Genomic DNA, 17477 nt, shown 5'->3' on the forward strand with positions numbered 1-17477 from the left:
TTTTCCTCGCTTTAACAAAATACCAAGTCAAAAATCACTAACAAAACATAATTATTTCAATAATGCCGGGCGAGGTCATTTCAGAGGCGAACCCACCGCCTATGCCGAGCCACCTGCCAGCCTCTGTGCTGGATCTGGCGCCGAAGGTGCCGCAGCAGCTACTAGACAGTAGAGTGCTCGAAGGGCTCAAGAGCTTTCAGAATCTTGCATTCTATATCGCTGGAGGTGAGGCCAATGAAAAGAAATTATGAAACTGCAGAGTTGTAACGTCTTCGTTAAAATGGCGGCTGATATATAATAGCGATGATCTTTCTAAGAGACAACGTCTTGCTTAAGCGTGACCTACGCTTTGATGACATTAAGCCCAGGCTTCTTGGTTTGTATCACGATTGAAACGGCTTTCTTTGGCGTTATTAATGTTCCTCTAGGACACTGGGGCACTTGCCCTGGCCTTATTCTCATCTGGTCCCACGTCAACCTTCTCATCCAACGACACAACATCAATACGATCCTCGTTGTAGGCCCTGGCCACGGAGCACCGGCTGTGCTCGCGTCTCTATGGATCGAGGGATCGCTGCAGAAGTTTTACCCCGACAAGTACACCGTCGATAGGAAAGGCCTGCAACATCTGATTACTAAGTTTTCTATACCAGGAGGATTCCCCAGGTGAGCCTACAAGAAGGTATGCCGTCAAAGTAATATTTTCTAATAGTGTATAGTCATGTCAATGCAGAAACGCCTGGTGCCATCCATGAGGGCGGTGAGCTGGGATATGCTCTCGCTGTCTCATTTGGCGCGGTGATGGACCGTCCCGAACTGCTGGTTCCGTGCATTGTTGGTGACGGTGAAGCTGAGACCGGGCCAACAGCCGCGTAAGTAGTTTACTCTCCATACGTCTGTTCTCGGACCCTTCTACACTGTACTAAACATATCCTTTAATACTGACCATCCAAGTGCCTGGCATACTATAAAGTACCTGGACCCCGCCGAGTCAGGCGCCGTCCTCCCTATCTTACACGTTAATGGCTTCAAGATCAGCGAACGGACCATTTACGGATGCATGGATAACAAGGAGCTCATTTCCCTCTTCTCTGGTTACGGATACCAAGTGGCCATTGTTGAGAGACTCGAGCGCATTAATGAAGAGCTGTTTAGTGCCATGGAGTGGGCCGTGGGCGAGATTCATGAGATCCAGACGCGAGCCCGCTCTGGAACGCCCATCGCCAAGCCGCGGTGGCCGATGATTGTGCTCCGGACCCCCAAGGGCTGGTCCGGCCCGAAAATGGTAAACGGCAAGTTGATCGAGGGCTCATTTCGCTCGCACCAGGTTCCAGTTCCGAATGCCAAGGACGACAAAGAACAATTGCATATTGTGCAAGATTGGCTCGGCAGCTATAAAGTCGACAGGCTGATAGAACACGGCGGAAAACCTATCGAAAGCGTGACGTCCATTTTACCCAAGGACTTCTCAAAACGACTAGGACAGAACGAACTGGCCCATCATGCGTATATCCCGCTACAGCTGCCCAATTGGCAAGAGTTTGGCATAAACAACGAGCGCGCCAGCAGCAGCATGGAGGCGACTGGCGAGTTCCTCAAGCAAGTTGCCATCGAGAACCCGACGTCCTTTCGCATATTCTCACCCGACGAGCTCGAGAGCAACAAGCTCAACGCCATCCTTGATGCCAGCGGCCGCAACTTCCAGTGGGATCAGGATTCCCGCGGCCAGGGCGGCCGCGTGATTGAGATTCTCTCCGAGCACTGCTGCCAGGGCCTCATGCAGGGCTACACGCTGACGGGTCGGACGGCGCTCTTCCCCAGCTACGAGTCGTTCCTCGGCATCGTGCACACCATGATGGCACAGTATGCTAAATTCGGCAAGCTCGCGCGCGAAGTCCGCTGGCGCGGCGACCTCGCGTCCGTCAACTACATCGAGACGAGCACCTGGGCGCGGCAGGAGCACAACGGCTTCTCGCATCAGCAGCCGTCTTTCATCGGCGCCGTTCTCAGCCTTAAAGCTAACGCCGCTCGCATCTATCTCCCGCCTGACGCTAACTGCTTCCTCTCCACCGTCGACCACTGTCTTCGATCCACCAACAAGGTAAATCTCATGATCGGCTCCAAGCAGCCCACCGCCGTCTACCTTACGCCGAACGAGGCCGCGGAACACTGCCGGCGCGGTGCATCTGTGTGGAAATTTGCGTCGACGAAAGGCGAGCCCGACGTCGTCCTCGTAGGTGTCGGCGTCGAGGTCACCTTTGAGGTGATCAAGGCCGCCGAGCTGCTGCGCCAGATGGCGCCGGAACTAAACGTGCGCGTCGTCAACGTGACGGACCTGCTCGTCCTCGCCCCAGAATTGCGACACCCGCATGCCCTGACGCGCGACGAGTTTGTAGAGCTCTTCACCCCTGACAAGCCCATCTACTTCAACTACCACGGCTACGCGCAAGAGCTGCAGGGCCTGCTCTTTGGCCACTGCAACACGCGCCGCATGACCGTGGGCGGTTACAAGGAGGAAGGCACGACGACGACGCCGTTTGACATGATGCTCGTCAACGAGCTGAGCCGCTTCCACATTGCAGAGTGGGCGCTGACGCGCGCAGGAGAGTCGGCGGCCATGTCTAGCGCGCGAGGTCAGATAAAGGAGCTGATCAAGCAAGTTTTGTCACAAAGAGATGCTGTGAAACGATACATCATGGAAAACGGAACAGGTAAGGTAGGAACAAGTCAAAATAGCAGATGGCTGACTGTGTCGCAGATCCAGACGATACATACCAGAGAGAGCGGTTCAACTGAGACTGAGGCAAATAAACGGGTTGCGTTGCACCGGTCTTGCAAGTATCCAGTCGATTGATATCATAGAACAGCAGAAATTCGGGGAACAACGCGTGGCAATGGAGTCGTTCATTTTTGGAGGGCAAACTCTAATATATAGAGGGAGGGAGAAGGCGTATAAAAAGAGATGAATCCAAAGCATTGCTATTATCATCGTACCACAGCAAACCTACACTGGATGCAATATTCTCTCGGAATTCCTGGGTAATGCTATGCGCCCAAGCGCCTACTACACAACCTAACCATCTCAAGCTGCTCGTCAGTCTGGCACACCAAGATTCTGTGCCGCGCATCTGGCCCGGTAATCTCCTCGATGGTCTGCGACATTTTCCGCTGGTTAGCGTGCTTGTTCAAGGAAAACCCAAGGCAAGCTACCCCTTCTAGGATGGCGCTGCGCAGCTGCGCGCTCTTTTCTCCAATGCCTCCCGCAAAGACTAGGGCGTCGACGTTGCCGCGCAGCGACACATAATAGCTCCCCACAAACGCACATACCCGGTCCACGAACAGTTCAAAGGCAAGCTTCTTCTGGGCGTCGTTGGACGCGGCGATTGCCGCGAAGTCTCTTGTCCCCGCCAGCACTGCCCAACCGCTTTCCTTGTTGAGGATCTCCTCGGCGCGAGAGATGTGCAGGTCTTTCGTCGACGAGGACGAGAGCTTGCCTGCCGAGTTTGTGTAGTGAAAAACAAGACTATTTAAAGTTTTTCAGTCAGACAAAGCAGATGAATGCAGACATTTGGGTGACTCTGCTGCAACATACCTTGGATCAATGCTCCCGCTGCGCGTCGCGCCAGGAAGGCCAGACACCGGCGTCAAACCCATGCTGGTATCCCAGCTACAGCCGTTTTTGATGGCACAGGCGCTGGCTCCACTGCCCAAATGTAAGGCAATCATGTTCAGATTACTGATGTCTTTGCCCAGATAATGAGCGGCCTGTCTCACCATAAATGCGTAGCTGAGCCCGTGAAATCCATATTTGCGCAGACCATTGCGAGATGCAATCTCTTGATTGATGGGGTATGTAGCAATATGCTTTGGAATAGTCTTGTGAAACTGTGTGTCAAAGCAGCCGATGTTTTCGCAGTTTGGGAGCAGCCTGAAACAGCATCGCACAATTTGCATGGCGCTTCCATTGTGCAATGGAGCCAAATCAACCAAATCTTCAAGTTGGCGGTATGTTTGTTCCGTAATGGTTTGGCAGTCTTGAAAATCACCCCCGTGGACAATTCTATGGCACACTATGCCAATATCCGTCCTGTTCTGTATTTCACGCAGCTTTGAGTCTTGAACCATAAGGTCCACCATTTCTTGAAAGGCCGCGTCGTGGGAAGCTCCCGCTTGCCCAGCTTCCTCGTCCCTAACATGTTCGCCTTGCCGAGAATATTTCAAGGAAGCGTCTTCACTGCCAAGATTACTGACCTCGGCGTGCGCGATTTCTGCCGGCGATTCGACATCTCTTTGCGTGTATGCGGATAGCTTCACAGAGCTAGAGCCGGCGTTGACTGCGATGATAACTTTCATCGTTACCATATATCGATATATCGATTGGCCAGTGTTCTAGTCAATTAAGCCGCTTGATTGTTGGTGTGAGTAATCTTGTAGAGGTTTTCGGAACCCTGCTTGATGGACTAGATATAATTAGCTTTGGCATGATACTGACGTTAGAATGGCGTCATGGGCTGCGTTCGAACCGCAGCATCAAACGTCAGCAGCCGCGATGTTAGCAGATTTAGTGGCAGAAGCCGGGACACTTGGCTTGATCTATAATCGTAGGCTGCCGTCTGGCGCCGCGGAAAACAGATCCTCGGCTCCGGGGTAAGAGCGATATCGTTTGCGCTATTCAACCAAAACGAACGACTCAGGCTACTCTTAGGGCTGGTGCTATGTTAGGAGAAACTTATATTTAGTATATTATATAATAAAACTTTTAAGAACAAAGCTATTACTATTAACATTTAAAGAGAAGGATTCAAGTTATCTATTATTTACCCACCCATTCTAAATTTAAGTAAAGTATAATCTTAAATAGTAACTTAGAAGTAGCCTACTAGAAAAGAGGCGAGGTTAGTTTGTAGACAATCTTAAGAGGAAACTTCTTACTATTGTGACAGGTAGGGGTCCTAATTGAACGGAAATATAAGGATTTGTATTATACAGGACTAGCTGCTAGATCTGTATTGAATGCTCCCTTCTCACGCCGCGCCCCCCGCCCCCCGACGCCCCATTTCATCTGCGCCTCAACAACACCTGCCTTGACAGCTGGCAGCTGCTGACGACAGCCAGTTGGCCAGGGCAGGAAATTTGTTTCGGCGAGGTACCGCAGGAAACGGCCAACACCTTCCCTACTGATACCCTCTCCACCACTTCACCTACGCCTGTCCATCTATCTGCATCGGCCTTGAGGACAGTAACAGCATTTCGATCATCCAGTTTCGGCGCGCGAGTATTGGTGGGCAGTTGTTCGTCGCCATGTGGAAGAGAGGTATCAAAGCGCTCTGCTCGTCGTCTTTCTGGATAGGACCGGCCGAAACAAATGTCTCAAGCTGGGTCTTGCAGTGATCGCAATCCACCTCAGGAACATCGAAGCCGTAGTAACTCAGGATGGAGAGAGATTTGTTCATACGCAGGCGAGGATGAGCAGTGACGTGGAGAACATGGACACCAAGGTCGTCGGTGCCGCTGTTGCTTTTTGCCGTTTCCGCTCGGACGGGGTTCAGGCTAGCGGCAACAACAACACACGAGGCGTCACCTACTGGCACGGTGTTGATGGTATTGATGATGTGCGGACGGCTAGAGAGCTGGATACAGCCCTTGAGCATGCGGACAAGAAAGTCGTCGTGGATGCAGACACCGGTGGCAGCGTCACCAAGGATATAGCTAGGTCGGACGATAGATCCGAGTAGGCCACATCTGCCAGCTTCGCGGACAAGCTGTTCCGATACCTGCGTTTCCAGTTAGGATAGCTTGTTCATTTATGAAAGAAGAGACGTCTGCTCTTTGGATGCAACTCGCCCATTTAGTCTGCCCGTACCCGGTGGTGAGACCAGTAGAACTACTCAAAATGTTATCCGATTCCATAACAGCACACCTTTACAGTGCTGGTCTGCTCGTGTGACAGTTAGGTATAGCGATCCGTGTCTAGAACGCTTGTCGAGCTAACAATGGAGAAGAGCTTGGCTTGCCCTGGTTACAAGGTGCCAGGGCATCGAGAGTGGATAAAACATTGCTGCGTTCAAGTTGCGCATACTTCTTTACCCAGTGGACGAGGGCGCCATTGTGAATCACCACATCGACAGCGTCACCAAGCATCTTCCATGTGTCGCCATCCAAACCAAGACGTGGCTGCGTCAAGTCACCAATAACGGCGCGCAACCTACTGGCCCAAGAGTCCTGCCATACGCTGTATCCGCGGAGAGATTTCTGTAGGCGCTCGAGGGCGGCCGGGACACCCTTGGTTCCACGGACATAGGCGATCACATGTACGTTCTCACGCTCGAGCAAGTCCTTGACGATGTATGACCCCTGGATCCCGTGGCGCCCGTCACAGAGACTGTCGTCTTGCCTGCCAGTGAAAGTGCCGCAGGGTCTGCCGGCTGGTACTCAGCATCAAGCCGACCGAGAAGCTTTTCGAGCACTCGGAATATGCTGCAGCCTCACCATCCCCCGCCACACCTAGGCCCTCCTTGCCCTCAAGCTGGAGGGCAATCTGGGTGCTAAGAGCCCGGAGGGTTGTGTTTGAGTACACTGAACGGATGGACACGTTGGCCCCCGGGCTCTTGTGGATCTGAAGAAGAGGCTGCTGAGCCAGTAGACTGTGCCCGCCACTCTCAAAGAAATCCGACTCGGGCTGCAGAATCTTCACATCAGGCCATGGATCAGGTTTGCCCAGAGCTCCGCCAGCTGCCTCTCAGTGTTGCTGAGCGTTTCCCATCTCTTCTAATCCTCCTCCAAAGCCTCCTCCAAAATCAGAGCTGCATCCGGGAAAGGCAGGTTTGAGCTGTCCACCTTGCCGTTGGGATTTAGAGGCATCTTTTGCAGGAAGAGAAAGTAAGTCCGGACAGCATGAACTGGCAATCGGGACTTGGGGTGATCTCGGGCTTCGGTTTGCATAGGCCTTTAGCGCTTAGGATACACGACGACGAATCCAATCTCAGTACCTTACTCCTCCGCGTCTTCCAGGCCGCGTTCTGCTACCCAGTTGAGCCACTCTTGATGCTCAGGCATAATGTAGCCAATGAGTGTTGGCTCTTCGTTTCGATCTCGATCTCTTCGAAGTAAGGTCTTGCACTCGCGAACAAATTGTGTCCTCTCGAGTTGCTATCAATCTCGTTGAGCTCGATGCGGAACCCACGGACTTTGACTTGATCATTAGCTCTTCCTGTGATTACGCATTTACTAGAACCGTCTGACAAGTTCCCTAAATCGCCGCTCCTGTAGATTCTGTCGCGTGGGCCCTTGTAATACTTTCTCCAGGGCTCTCTGGCGGGATCGGCAATTTTGTTATCCGCCTCAACCCACTTCTGGTTGTCTATGAACCAATTGTCAAGAAATTTTCCTTGGTTTTCTCCGGGTCACTCAAACATCCGTAAAAAGGAATTTTAATTGGCATGTTGTTTTTTTGTGAAAGAGAAAGGGGGCGACTTATTTCGGCTAGACCTGCTGCCCTCAACATAATCTCACTGACCTCACCGACGCCGCAAAGCATGGTTGGGTCATCTCGGTTGACTACAAGGAGCTGGACATTCTCGATGCCCTTCTCGGCAAGTACAATGTCTCCAAAGAGATCCAAGGCATTCGGATCCTCGGCATGGTTCTTGATGTGGTAGTAGGATACGGTGCGGCTCGTCTCGGTGGTGCCATAGGCGGCGCAGATCTCGGCGTTGGGCGCCAGCTTGCGGAGCGCAGCGCAATCCTTCTTAGTCAGAATATCGCCAACGTAGAGAACCCACTTCAGGGAAGGGAAATCCGCTCTGGCACCGCCGCACAAGATTTGACCCATGGCGGGCGTCAAATGGACCGCGTTAGGTTCGTGGTCACGGAACCACTCCGCTAACCTTTTGTGGGCAATGCTTTCACGAGCAGGGCAAATTAGCTCGCCGCCCATGAAGAGAGGGTTAAAGATGTCTCGCTGAATGGGATTGTGGCTTATTTCACTGTGAGTGGGTTAGCAAAGCTTTGATGGGCATCTGATCGTATATAGGGTTTACCTTTGACAAGCGAACTTGGTGTCGGAAGTCCAGCGGAAGGTTTTGGTCATCCACGAGAAACTAGGAACAGTTAGTACGTTACCGAAAATCAACAATTGCCGGGCCTCGTACTTGGATGTGGATGCTGTACCACTGTTAAAGCTCAGGATACTTGTTGGGTCTGGTCCCACCAGAAACGTCAGGAGGCGTTGCTGCTTTGCTTTCCATGTCGGTGAAGACTTCCTTCCTATCCACCTCGCCACCGCTCAGGTGACTATCATCGCTCATCCGTAGCTCGGGCACTCGAATCTTGCGGGATAGATCCTCGTTCATGTACTTCTGGACACGGGGCGCGAAAGCACCATTCTCGTCCCTAGCTTTACCAATCGTAATGAGAACCTTGGTTTGGGAGACTCCGAGGTAAATTTGTTGCCTCGCCGGTAGATAGGCTGGGTCTAAAACAGTAATCGTGGCACCGGCAGCAAGTGTACCACGAAGGCGATGACGAGTTCGATGGAACGGTAGGCAAAAATCATCACGACATCGCCATTGGTGATGCCAGGTTCGCGGAGCTGGCTGGTCAAGATATTTGACGCCTCGTAAATCTGCTGGTAGTTGAATCACCTCTCGGGAGTGGTAGAAGAGGCAGTTTCCATGACGCAGGGCGCTTGGGGGTTTTGTGAAGCATTCTTGTGGAAAATCCCGTGGATGGCACCGATGTAGCCGCTCCAGTCAAGATCAATGATGGGATCCGGAAGCCCCATGGCTGCGGTAGTATGGCAAGATGTTTACCGAGCGATTACACCGCGTAATGAATATGTGGACGCTAAGTTGTTGAAAAGAGGTGCTGAGAAAGCTGGAATAGAACTGCGTTGTCAAAATTGCAAGATGGGTCAGAAAAGAATCCCCCGCATTTCGAGCTTTTCCAGTCACCTTGGGCGGGCCACGGTAGCGCTACTAGCCTACACAGGTACCTACCTACAGTACATTAGTACATACTATACATACCTACCCAGGTAAGGTACGCAGTGAGTGTTTTAGTGAACTGCAGCACGTGTGTTGACCTGTGCGGCCTCGACGGACGCGCCAAATGGAATCCACACGACGCCACCACCGCCCATCCATCAGACAAAGCAAGCTGCCAAACAGCCAGCCATTCTCACGCGCCAGCACACCCTCCTACAGAACCTACAGAACCTTAATCAACCTGGCCACCCTGCGCCCGCTACCGCGAATCATCTCTCGACTAAGCCGACACTTTAAAAAATCCACATTCCCCTTCAGTCTACCGTGCCCGGGTCCCCGCGTCGTCATCCCTCCTGCAGCCCCCTCCCTCCACCCAGACGGACCCTGTCCTCCACGTCTCTCTGGCCATCGGGAGACGTAGCATGGACTGAATCCTGACACCTATTCCCTTCTACAAACAGCGCGTGCTTCCGCGAGTTGCAATCTGGGATCATCATAAGCAGGTACCCGTCGCGGAAGGCAGAACTGTCGCCACGCGTTGACCGTGGCTACAAGATACAAATTCAATTAGCAGGTGCCTTCAATGTAAGTTGCGACTGATCGAGATGGCTTTGGTTTGCGTCCCCTCAGCAGGCTTGTTTGCGCAACCCGTGACACGACAACCCTCATTTTCTTTTTTTCTTTCCGGTGAATCGTTGCTTCTGCTACCAAGCTCTGCAGCTGTTACCTGGCACCTTTTGCAATCCCTCTTGTCATTCTGTTATTCCGCAGCGATTATCAAAACCCCTGTTTCCAGAGTACGCATAGTAATGGCTAACAGGCGAAACCAGCGCGGCAGCTCCGAACTTAATCGACTGAAAGAAGAATTAGGACCGCGCTACCAACAACCTCTCCCAGCAACACGAAACGATATGTCACAACGAAACCGCAGCGGGCGCGGGTCGAGTCGCAACAACGGTGGCTCACACGGCGAGGAGGCCCAGATATGGGACTCCTGTAAAAGCCAGTTGGCCGAGATTGTCACCGGCATTAATGCTGAGAATGACAGCCTAAAAGAGCTCGTCGCCCTGGACAAGCAAGTGGGAGCCATGGACGCTAACAAAATCCCAAACGAATCCCTCAAGACGATGGAAAACCTTTGTCGGTCCGGTGTTAAGCTCTCCGAGGCCAACATCACAACCCTCAAGAACGTAACGGAACAGCTTAAGATTCTACGCGCCGTGGTGGTTGCCAAGGAGCAGGCAGAGGCTGCCGCCGCCGGTCCTAGCAAGAGGGCTGCTAGGGACAGCGCGCCGAATCCCTCCTTGTACGACTTTGACGCTGCGGCCGATTCGCCTGTTCCTAGTCCGATTGGCGGCTCTAGAAAGCACAGCGAGAGGACCAAGGATCGCGAACGCGAGCGTGAACGAGAGCGAGATAGCATACCGCCCAAGGCAGAGAGCGTGGAGCCACCGGGCTCGGCCAACAAGTCCAAGGTCATATTCTCCAAGGGAGACGCCGTCGCCTTCAGGTCCAAGGCTGGGTCGACCGAGGGCATGGCTGATTGGATCATGGGCGAGGTTGCACAAGTCATTGGGGATGGTAAGAACCGCCGATACAAGGTTCTCGATATCGAGCCCGACGACCACAGCAAGCAAAAGGAGTACAGAACAGGCGCAAACAACATGATTGCTATTACACCCGAGAGCCAGGCCAGTACACTTGAGGATTGGAAGAAGGGCCAAGTTGTGCTCGCGCTTTATCCCAACACAACGACGTTCTACAAGGCAGAGGTGCACAGCATGGATGGTGCCGGTAAGGTGAATCTCAAATTTGAGGGGGAGAATGATTCGAAGATCCTGCAGCAGGTTGAGCGACGCTTCGTGATCGAGTACAGGCCGTAAGCGATCCGTATTCTAGCCTGGATCGAGCAGGAATACCCATGCTTGTGTGCGACGGACGACTTAATTGGAGCGGCTAGATTGGGAATGCTCACGCGGCGTTATGGTGTACCACCTAAGTATGTTTTACGGGATAGGAGTAATGGAAGACTTTGTTGAATTGTTTGTTTACTTTATTTTTCGTTCAGAATGTAAGTTCATTGACGGCGTGATCAATTGGCGACTAAGCCGTACCAGAAACAACCAGCAGTTGACTGCAATGCTCAAGGACTGACTATCCACCCAGAAAATACAAAAACGTACAGTCGATTCAAACTCTGCTCGACGCCATGCTGAGGCCGATAGCACGCAATACGCCCGAAGCGAGGGTTACATCCTTCAGCCACCGTCCTCACGGTAGTCCTGGCTAGGTTCAGAGCTGGATCGCAGGCTTCGGCCCGTACAAGCCATCAGGCCCCACCAGGCCACCTACACCAAGACAAACCTTTTGCGCAGACCTGGTACCGCATACTTGAGCCGCCCAGGATCCGTCACAGTGTACCCAACACGCTTCATACTCTCCAACCCGTTATCTGCGGGCGCGACAAGGAGCAGGCGGAGCGTCGACCCAGCTTGGCAGGAGCCGGCCTCACAGTTTTCACGGCGCGTGCAAGCCACGGGCAAGGCAAAGAGGTCCATGTTGCGGACCACCCCAGAGGACCTTGAGAAGCGCCGGTCGATTGTATCGAAGCCGCCATACATGCCGCTCTCGTCGCTGGCATCGGCTTCGGCACGCAGAAACATGTGGCCGTCCTCGCCACCGAAGCCAGCCTTCTCAATTAGCTTCAGCGGCACAAGCGGAGCCTCCATCGTGATCTCTGCCGCCGCCACGCCACCAAACGGCTTGGCGTCATCCACCAGGACCACGCGAGTGTTGACGATGGTGGCCGGGAAGCTGTAAGCCACGCTGGTAGTGAACCCCATGGCAGGTATGCCGTCGACTGAAACCCATGACCATGAGGGCGCATGTCTCTCGGTCGATGGCCGGCACGACATGGACTGCCAGCACAATGACTCTAACAGCGATCCTTTCCAGTGTCCTGCTATGTACTCATCATTGGTCATTATCTGATATGGCATTGCCACGTTCGTCAGAGCCGAAAGTTTACTGGAGGTACCACGGGCCTGTCGTTGCCCGTAGTCCCACAGGATGGCAAACCAGCGCGACAACGGTGTGTCTTGTTCTGCTCTTTTGCGATAGTACTCTACTCCTTCTGGTGGCCCTTCAGCCGTAGAGTGATAGCAAAGACGCTCCAGCAACCCGTCCTCGGAAGAAAAACGATGCCGACACTCGAAATACATCTGGTCCGACGCAAAGTGCACCATTTTGCGCGACAGCACACGCTCTTGAAAGGACCACACACCTTTGGAGATTGGCTGCTTAGCCAGGTCTATATAATATTCCCGGGTGGTTTCTTTAGCAAGCGGTAGTGCATAGACTGACACCAACTCCGTGGCGCAGCGTGTTGTAGTGTATGGAACTTGGGCAGCGCCCCTCACCGGGCGTGGTTGCAAAAGGCCGTCGGCCATGGAATCAGATCCCGTAGCAGATAATGTCAGGTGTGCGTTCTCGTATACAGCGCCAAATTGTCCAGAATCTTTGGCCCAGTCTTGAATGTCACCAGGAATACAAAGTGAGTCGATCCAGAGATGTCGAATCCCCAAAGTACGCGTGACAAATACCGCGTCCTGGAACATCTTTGGCAAAGCTTCGATGCATATCCGCTCGCCTGCAGCGAGCGGGCTATTCTCCCAGTGAGCTACGACGGCAGATTCAGAAGCATAGCTGAGAGCGATATAACGATGGCGGGCTTCAGTATCAGGCTCGATTATCTTTATACATCCGTCAGAGTGAGCGGTCTCCACATCTATCAGGCGACTTGGTGGAGGTTCGTTGCTCTGATACCAGGGGCCATGCTGTTCGCACTCGGCATTCCACTGGATCAACGTTCGCAGTGTCTGGGCGTCAATGGTCCGGGTAACAGGTCGACCGCGGATCATGGCAGCAAGAGGGTGATCTTGGAGCTATCAGCATGTTTCTCAACTCGTAAATTGCCAGGGTTGACATTGGGGGGGGGGGCAGGCTCACCTTGGGACACGACAAACGTAAACGCCGCAACGGGGAGAATCTCTGCTCCCACGGTCATAGATGGAGGCTCTGACCAAATCCAGAAGCCCTGGCCGCCGTCAGCTCGCTGGGATAGCCACATATTGAAACTCGGCGGCCTGTATCTACACTGCTTGGCCGTTGGGGTTTCCAGCTCGCCCAGCAAGGCCAACGCCTGTGCATGGATCAAGACGCAAAGCTCGCAGCCCTCCTCCGCGGCTTTCACGAGGGCCTGAAAGTTGGCATGGTGCCTCACGCGCTGGCTTGACACATCGCGAAATGTACCTGCCCTGCGATGGAATTGGTGTACATGCTGCAGTCCGCTTAGCGAGGGGCGGTACTCCTGCGGAAAAGGCGGGAGGCTCCCAAACGGGATCGACTGGCAGGTTTGGCAGAGAGTCATGCTGCAGCCAAATCTATTCTTCGGTGCTTGTCTAGATTTGTATGCCGAGAAGGACTCGGTTGCACTTGCTCGGTTGTATTGTCAATGACTGACTGAGTTGCCTTAGGTAAAACAAGCCCAAGGCAAACAAGGCTGCGAGTCTGGGTGAGCCATTTGACAGGAGCGGGGGAAAGTCACCACCAATAGTTTGCAGTTTTCCCTGCAATTACGACACCCTGCGTGGCATGGATGAACGAACGCCCACACGGATAGCCGGAAGCACGCGGCAGCCACCGGCAGGACAGGCGGGCGATGCCGCCGATCGCCCGCGATGCTTGGCACGCCAAGTCTGGCATGTCAAAATGTGGGAGTCAACAACTATCGACGCCTTATCAAGAGCACATGTTCTAGAGAGATTATCAGCAGATAAAGTCATGCCTGGCACTTCTCATAAACGAGGAAGGATTCTTCATTCTCCACACGCTCGTCCATTTCGACTCGACGAAGCTCCGCGTCAGCATACAGCTGCACACCAAATCGCCGTATCGCAGCTCCTTCACAAGCCAAATTTCCACGTACTGATAGATCAAGGGGACATGGTTTCGGCAGTTCCAGTTGCTCAGTAACCAAATATCTCGGCAGTAACCTGTCGGGTCTTCGGGATCGCCATGTAAGAATCAAGACCAGTCGAGATGCCACTGTGATTGGTTAACCATCTCATATCGCACACTGATTGTCAAGGTTGCTACAGGTTGCATCGGGGCGCAGCATCACAGCTTGCAGGATACGAATTGAATTTGCAAGTACAATATCAATAATACCCAATTCCGCACCACCCACTACCCTCCAGGAGTCCATAGTTGTTCTGCGAAGAGGGAGGTGCTTCCCTGCCAGTAGACCGGCTCGAAAAGCCCTCGCCAGCAAAATGGCTACATTGCTCATCTATTGCAGTGGAAAATATTGTCTCTTTTCAGTAACAGCCGAAACATGATGTCGAAATCCAGTCGTATCAATGCGCGCCGGCATATATTCGTATACTTTTAGCCCTCTTCAGTATCAACCGAACGATTGCCTTGCCTACATGTCATCTTCTTACATCAGATAGTAGCATAGACCAAGTTATAAAAAGCCGGGAAGCCGCTTCTCTGTAGCCAAATGCAAGCCCTCCAGATTTCCACAACATTCAAGGAAAACACTACATCTCGAAACTCCCGCACGCGACGATCCAACCATGCACGCTGTACTCATCGCTCCTACTTTGCTGGGCCTCGTCGGCTTGTGCCACGGCACCCCGTCCTTCCACGAGTCCAAGGAGGCGGGCTCACCACAGTTCTACAGCACCCCGTACGGTCTTCAGATTGTCGCTCCTCGGACGCCTTACGTAGCCGTTTCGGGCACGAATAAACTTTATTACATTGACACGCGCTTCAATACCGATACGGCCAGCCACATCAAGGAGCAGGTTGAGTGGGCCGCGGCTCCCCGACCGGGTAGCTACATCGCCATCGACGACGTGGCGGCCACGGCCTCGGTCAAGGACGTCTCAACCAACGAGACGCTCTTTGACTTCAACCCGGCCTACGCGCGTGTGCTCTTCGCGTCCATTCTCAACAAGAACAATCCGTCGCTGGCGCTGCCTGTCCACGAGCCGGCAGGCGATTGGGAGGTTACGTACGGCGAGGGCGCGCAGTCGCTTACGGAGCGGGCAGATCACTGCTCCAAGTATGGCTGCCACACGGATGGTGACTGCACGCGCCAGTCGCAGCACTTGTGCGGCAAGTGCCACCACGCGCGCGTCGACAACGAGTGCCAAGTCGGTCATGTCAACGCCATCGGCCTCTGCGCGGGCGGCTGCAGCAAGGCCATTGACACGCCCCGCATCAAGGGGGAGAGTGATTCAAGCTATTACCAGCGCATGGACAAGCTGCACTTTGGTGCATAGGTAGGAAACCTTGCGTCAACATAGGGCCCCGGTGAGAGCGCTGGGCAGGTATCGGGGTCGGGATCGGGATCGGGGCTATCGCGAGGGGAGAGGCTGTGGCGTGTGCGAGTGTGTGATTCGTGACGCAAGGGCATTCGGAAATTGGCAGTACTGAATCCTAAGCTTGTTGATAGTGCTTTAAAACATTGCCTGAGATGGCGTCGCAATGAGTTTGAACGTGAAGGATGAAAATAACTAGATGCCTTGGCTGGCTGTGGGCTGAACACTTTCGTGCTTAGGTAAGCCCTGGCCATGTCGATTGTGCCTGAGCCGATCGGAGCAAGCTTCAGTGGTTGCTTTGTGCGCCTTGGGTGCTTAGTTTAGTGGATTCCAGTTGCTTTGGTGCCTGACGAACCCTGTGGGCCTCGCATTTGTGACGTTGAGCCCCTGAGCGGCATACATTTTGTACATTAGTAGCTAACTTACTTGGTACCTAGATATGAAGTGAATATACCAAGGTGTGCTCTAGTTTAATTTGGCGTCGACAATCTCGAAACATGTAATTCCACAGGACTGGAGTCCAAGCACCCCCCCACGGTTTTTTTCCCCGTCCACCCTCACGCTCTGCCCAGAGTTGGCTGGCCGCTTGTCCCACCCACTAACGCCTCATTACCGGTACCTGCGCCTTGTTCTGCTAGCAGCCGCGACTCCTCCCCTCCCTCCCGCTATTACTTTGGTACCTACCTATCCATTATCACCCTCCTCTTCTGAACCCACCTGACCATCGTGTTTCCCCCCCGGGCTCAGGGATCTAATTTCGTCATTTCCTTTGCCCAACTCCCGTTCCAATTTTCTATTCTTGCATAGTTTGTGGTCGCCAATCCAATTTATGAACCTCGCCCTCAAATCTCGGTGCGTACATACAACCTGAACTGCCGCGACGGCCTGCCCCTGATATCCCTCTTGTTACCTTGACGCTGTGACGCCAGTCACACGCGCATCTCGACGTCGCTAAACAACCCCGTTCCGATTGTCTCGCTTCATTTCACCTACTACCCCTCCGCTACCTGCCCACTTCTGCCCTTTGTTTACTCGGCCTGCTGCTTCGCTCTCGACTTTTTCCCAATCGTGACAGTCGCATCGAACCGCCTCGCCTGACGGCCCTCCCCTCGCCTCCTTTCACTCCATACAACCGCCGTCCACCGTCGAATCGCATCCGCTTTCCCTCGTCTTGTTGCTAACGTCACGCAGCTGCGCACGACCAACCAATAACTTGCATCGCGACGAGCCGATCCGACCACACTTGCATAAAACGCCCACTCCGTCTCGTCGAAACTTGCGCATCGTATTTGCGCGCGCCAACTCGCAGTCATGGGTGGCCAAATCTCCAAGGTTATGGGCAAGATCTTCGGATCCAAAGAAATGCGCCTGCTCATGCTCGGCCTCGATGCCGCTGGCAAGACCACCATTCTCTACAAGCTCAAACTCGGCCAGGATGTCACTACCATTCCCACAGTGGGTTTCAACGTTGAGACTGTCACCTACAAAAATGTCAAGTTCAACGTTTGGGACGTCGGTGGCCAGGACAAGATTCGTCCTCTCTGGCGGCACTACTTCAGTGGTATGTGGCTTAGCTGGTTTCAACAGTTGTCTAGTTTCGTGTCGCCTGCCTTGCCTCGTGTGGAAATCAGCCAGCGTCGTTTCATGCCTGCGACTACTCCGGCGAGTTACTAATTTTCTTCTCAATACAGGTACTCAAGGTCTCATCTTCGTCATTGACTCGTCCGACCGCGCCCGCATAGACGAGGCTCGCCAGGAGCTTCACCGCATTATCAACGATCGGGAGATGAAGGACAGTTTGCTCCTCGTCTTTGCCAACAAGCAGGATCTGAAAGAAGGTTAGCAATGTACCCGCTCAACATCCGACAGCAACACAGGCTGACCGTCTTCGCACAGCCATGAAGCCTCAGGAGGTCACCGAAGCTCTCCAGCTTTCTAAGCTCAAGGACAAAGTCTGGTACGTCGTCCCGAGCTGTGCCACCACTGGCGAGGGGCTGCTCGAGGGCCTCGCTTGGCTCTCCAACAATGTCAAGGCTCCTCCCGCCCCTGTCAAGAAGTAATATCGGACGGCTCCAAACCACCACTACCCTTCTCCTTTGTGTGC

The 17477-nt window shown here is 53.4% G+C and overlaps 7 protein-coding genes across 7 annotated transcripts; 4 read left to right on the plus strand and 3 right to left on the minus strand.

Annotated features, from left to right (window-relative positions):
• Window positions 1–62: 62 nt before the first annotated feature.
• ISF_07271 (Xylulose 5-phosphate/Fructose 6-phosphate phosphoketolase) lies at window positions 63–2796 on the plus strand (the record flags this gene model as incomplete). Its single annotated transcript, XM_018850874.1, has 6 exons — window positions 63–225; window positions 302–376; window positions 429–666; window positions 720–872; window positions 955–2711; window positions 2759–2796. The coding sequence occupies 6 exons, from the start codon at window positions 63–65 to the stop codon at window positions 2794–2796; spliced, it is 2424 nt and encodes an 807-aa protein (XP_018701786.1).
• Window positions 2797–3045: 249 nt separating this feature from the next.
• ISF_07272 (Aliphatic acid kinase, short-chain) lies at window positions 3046–3654 on the minus strand (the record flags this gene model as incomplete). Its single annotated transcript, XM_018850875.1, has 2 exons — window positions 3046–3523; window positions 3593–3654. 2 exons carry the CDS (start codon window positions 3652–3654, stop codon window positions 3046–3048), a joined length of 540 nt encoding a protein of 179 aa, XP_018701787.1.
• A 1547-nt stretch (window positions 3655–5201) lies between these two features.
• On the minus strand, window positions 5202–8782 carry ISF_07273 (non-ribosomal peptide synthetase; the record flags this gene model as incomplete). Its single annotated transcript, XM_018850876.1, has 7 exons — window positions 5202–5774; window positions 6088–6425; window positions 6490–6679; window positions 7517–7985; window positions 8040–8099; window positions 8191–8391; window positions 8643–8782. 7 exons carry the CDS (start codon window positions 8780–8782, stop codon window positions 5202–5204), a joined length of 1971 nt encoding a protein of 656 aa, XP_018701788.1.
• A 1113-nt stretch (window positions 8783–9895) lies between these two features.
• On the plus strand, window positions 9896–10867 carry ISF_07274 (SAGA complex subunit Sgf29; the record flags this gene model as incomplete). Its single annotated transcript, XM_018850877.1, has 1 exon — window positions 9896–10867. One exon carries the CDS (start codon window positions 9896–9898, stop codon window positions 10865–10867), a length of 972 nt encoding a protein of 323 aa, XP_018701789.1.
• Window positions 10868–11242: 375 nt separating this feature from the next.
• ISF_07275 (Heterokaryon incompatibility) lies at window positions 11243–11827 on the minus strand (the record flags this gene model as incomplete). The annotated part of the gene is made up of 2 exons (XM_018850878.1): window positions 11243–11294; window positions 11349–11827. 2 exons carry the CDS (start codon window positions 11825–11827, stop codon window positions 11243–11245), a joined length of 531 nt encoding a protein of 176 aa, XP_018701790.1.
• Window positions 11828–14623: 2796 nt separating this feature from the next.
• ISF_07276 (hypothetical protein) lies at window positions 14624–15334 on the plus strand (the record flags this gene model as incomplete). Its single annotated transcript, XM_018850879.1, has 1 exon — window positions 14624–15334. The coding sequence occupies one exon, from the start codon at window positions 14624–14626 to the stop codon at window positions 15332–15334; it is 711 nt and encodes a 236-aa protein (XP_018701791.1).
• Window positions 15335–16684: 1350 nt separating this feature from the next.
• On the plus strand, window positions 16685–17433 carry ISF_07277 (ADP-ribosylation factor 6; the record flags this gene model as incomplete). Its single annotated transcript, XM_018850880.1, has 3 exons — window positions 16685–16934; window positions 17065–17211; window positions 17270–17433. 3 exons carry the CDS (start codon window positions 16685–16687, stop codon window positions 17431–17433), a joined length of 561 nt encoding a protein of 186 aa, XP_018701792.1.
• Window positions 17434–17477: the final 44 nt, after the last annotated feature.

This window comes from Cordyceps fumosorosea (assembly GCF_001636725.1).
Source record: "Cordyceps fumosorosea ARSEF 2679 chromosome Unknown scaffold_21, whole genome shotgun sequence".
Classification (NCBI taxonomy): domain Eukaryota; kingdom Fungi; phylum Ascomycota; class Sordariomycetes; order Hypocreales; family Cordycipitaceae; genus Cordyceps; species Cordyceps fumosorosea.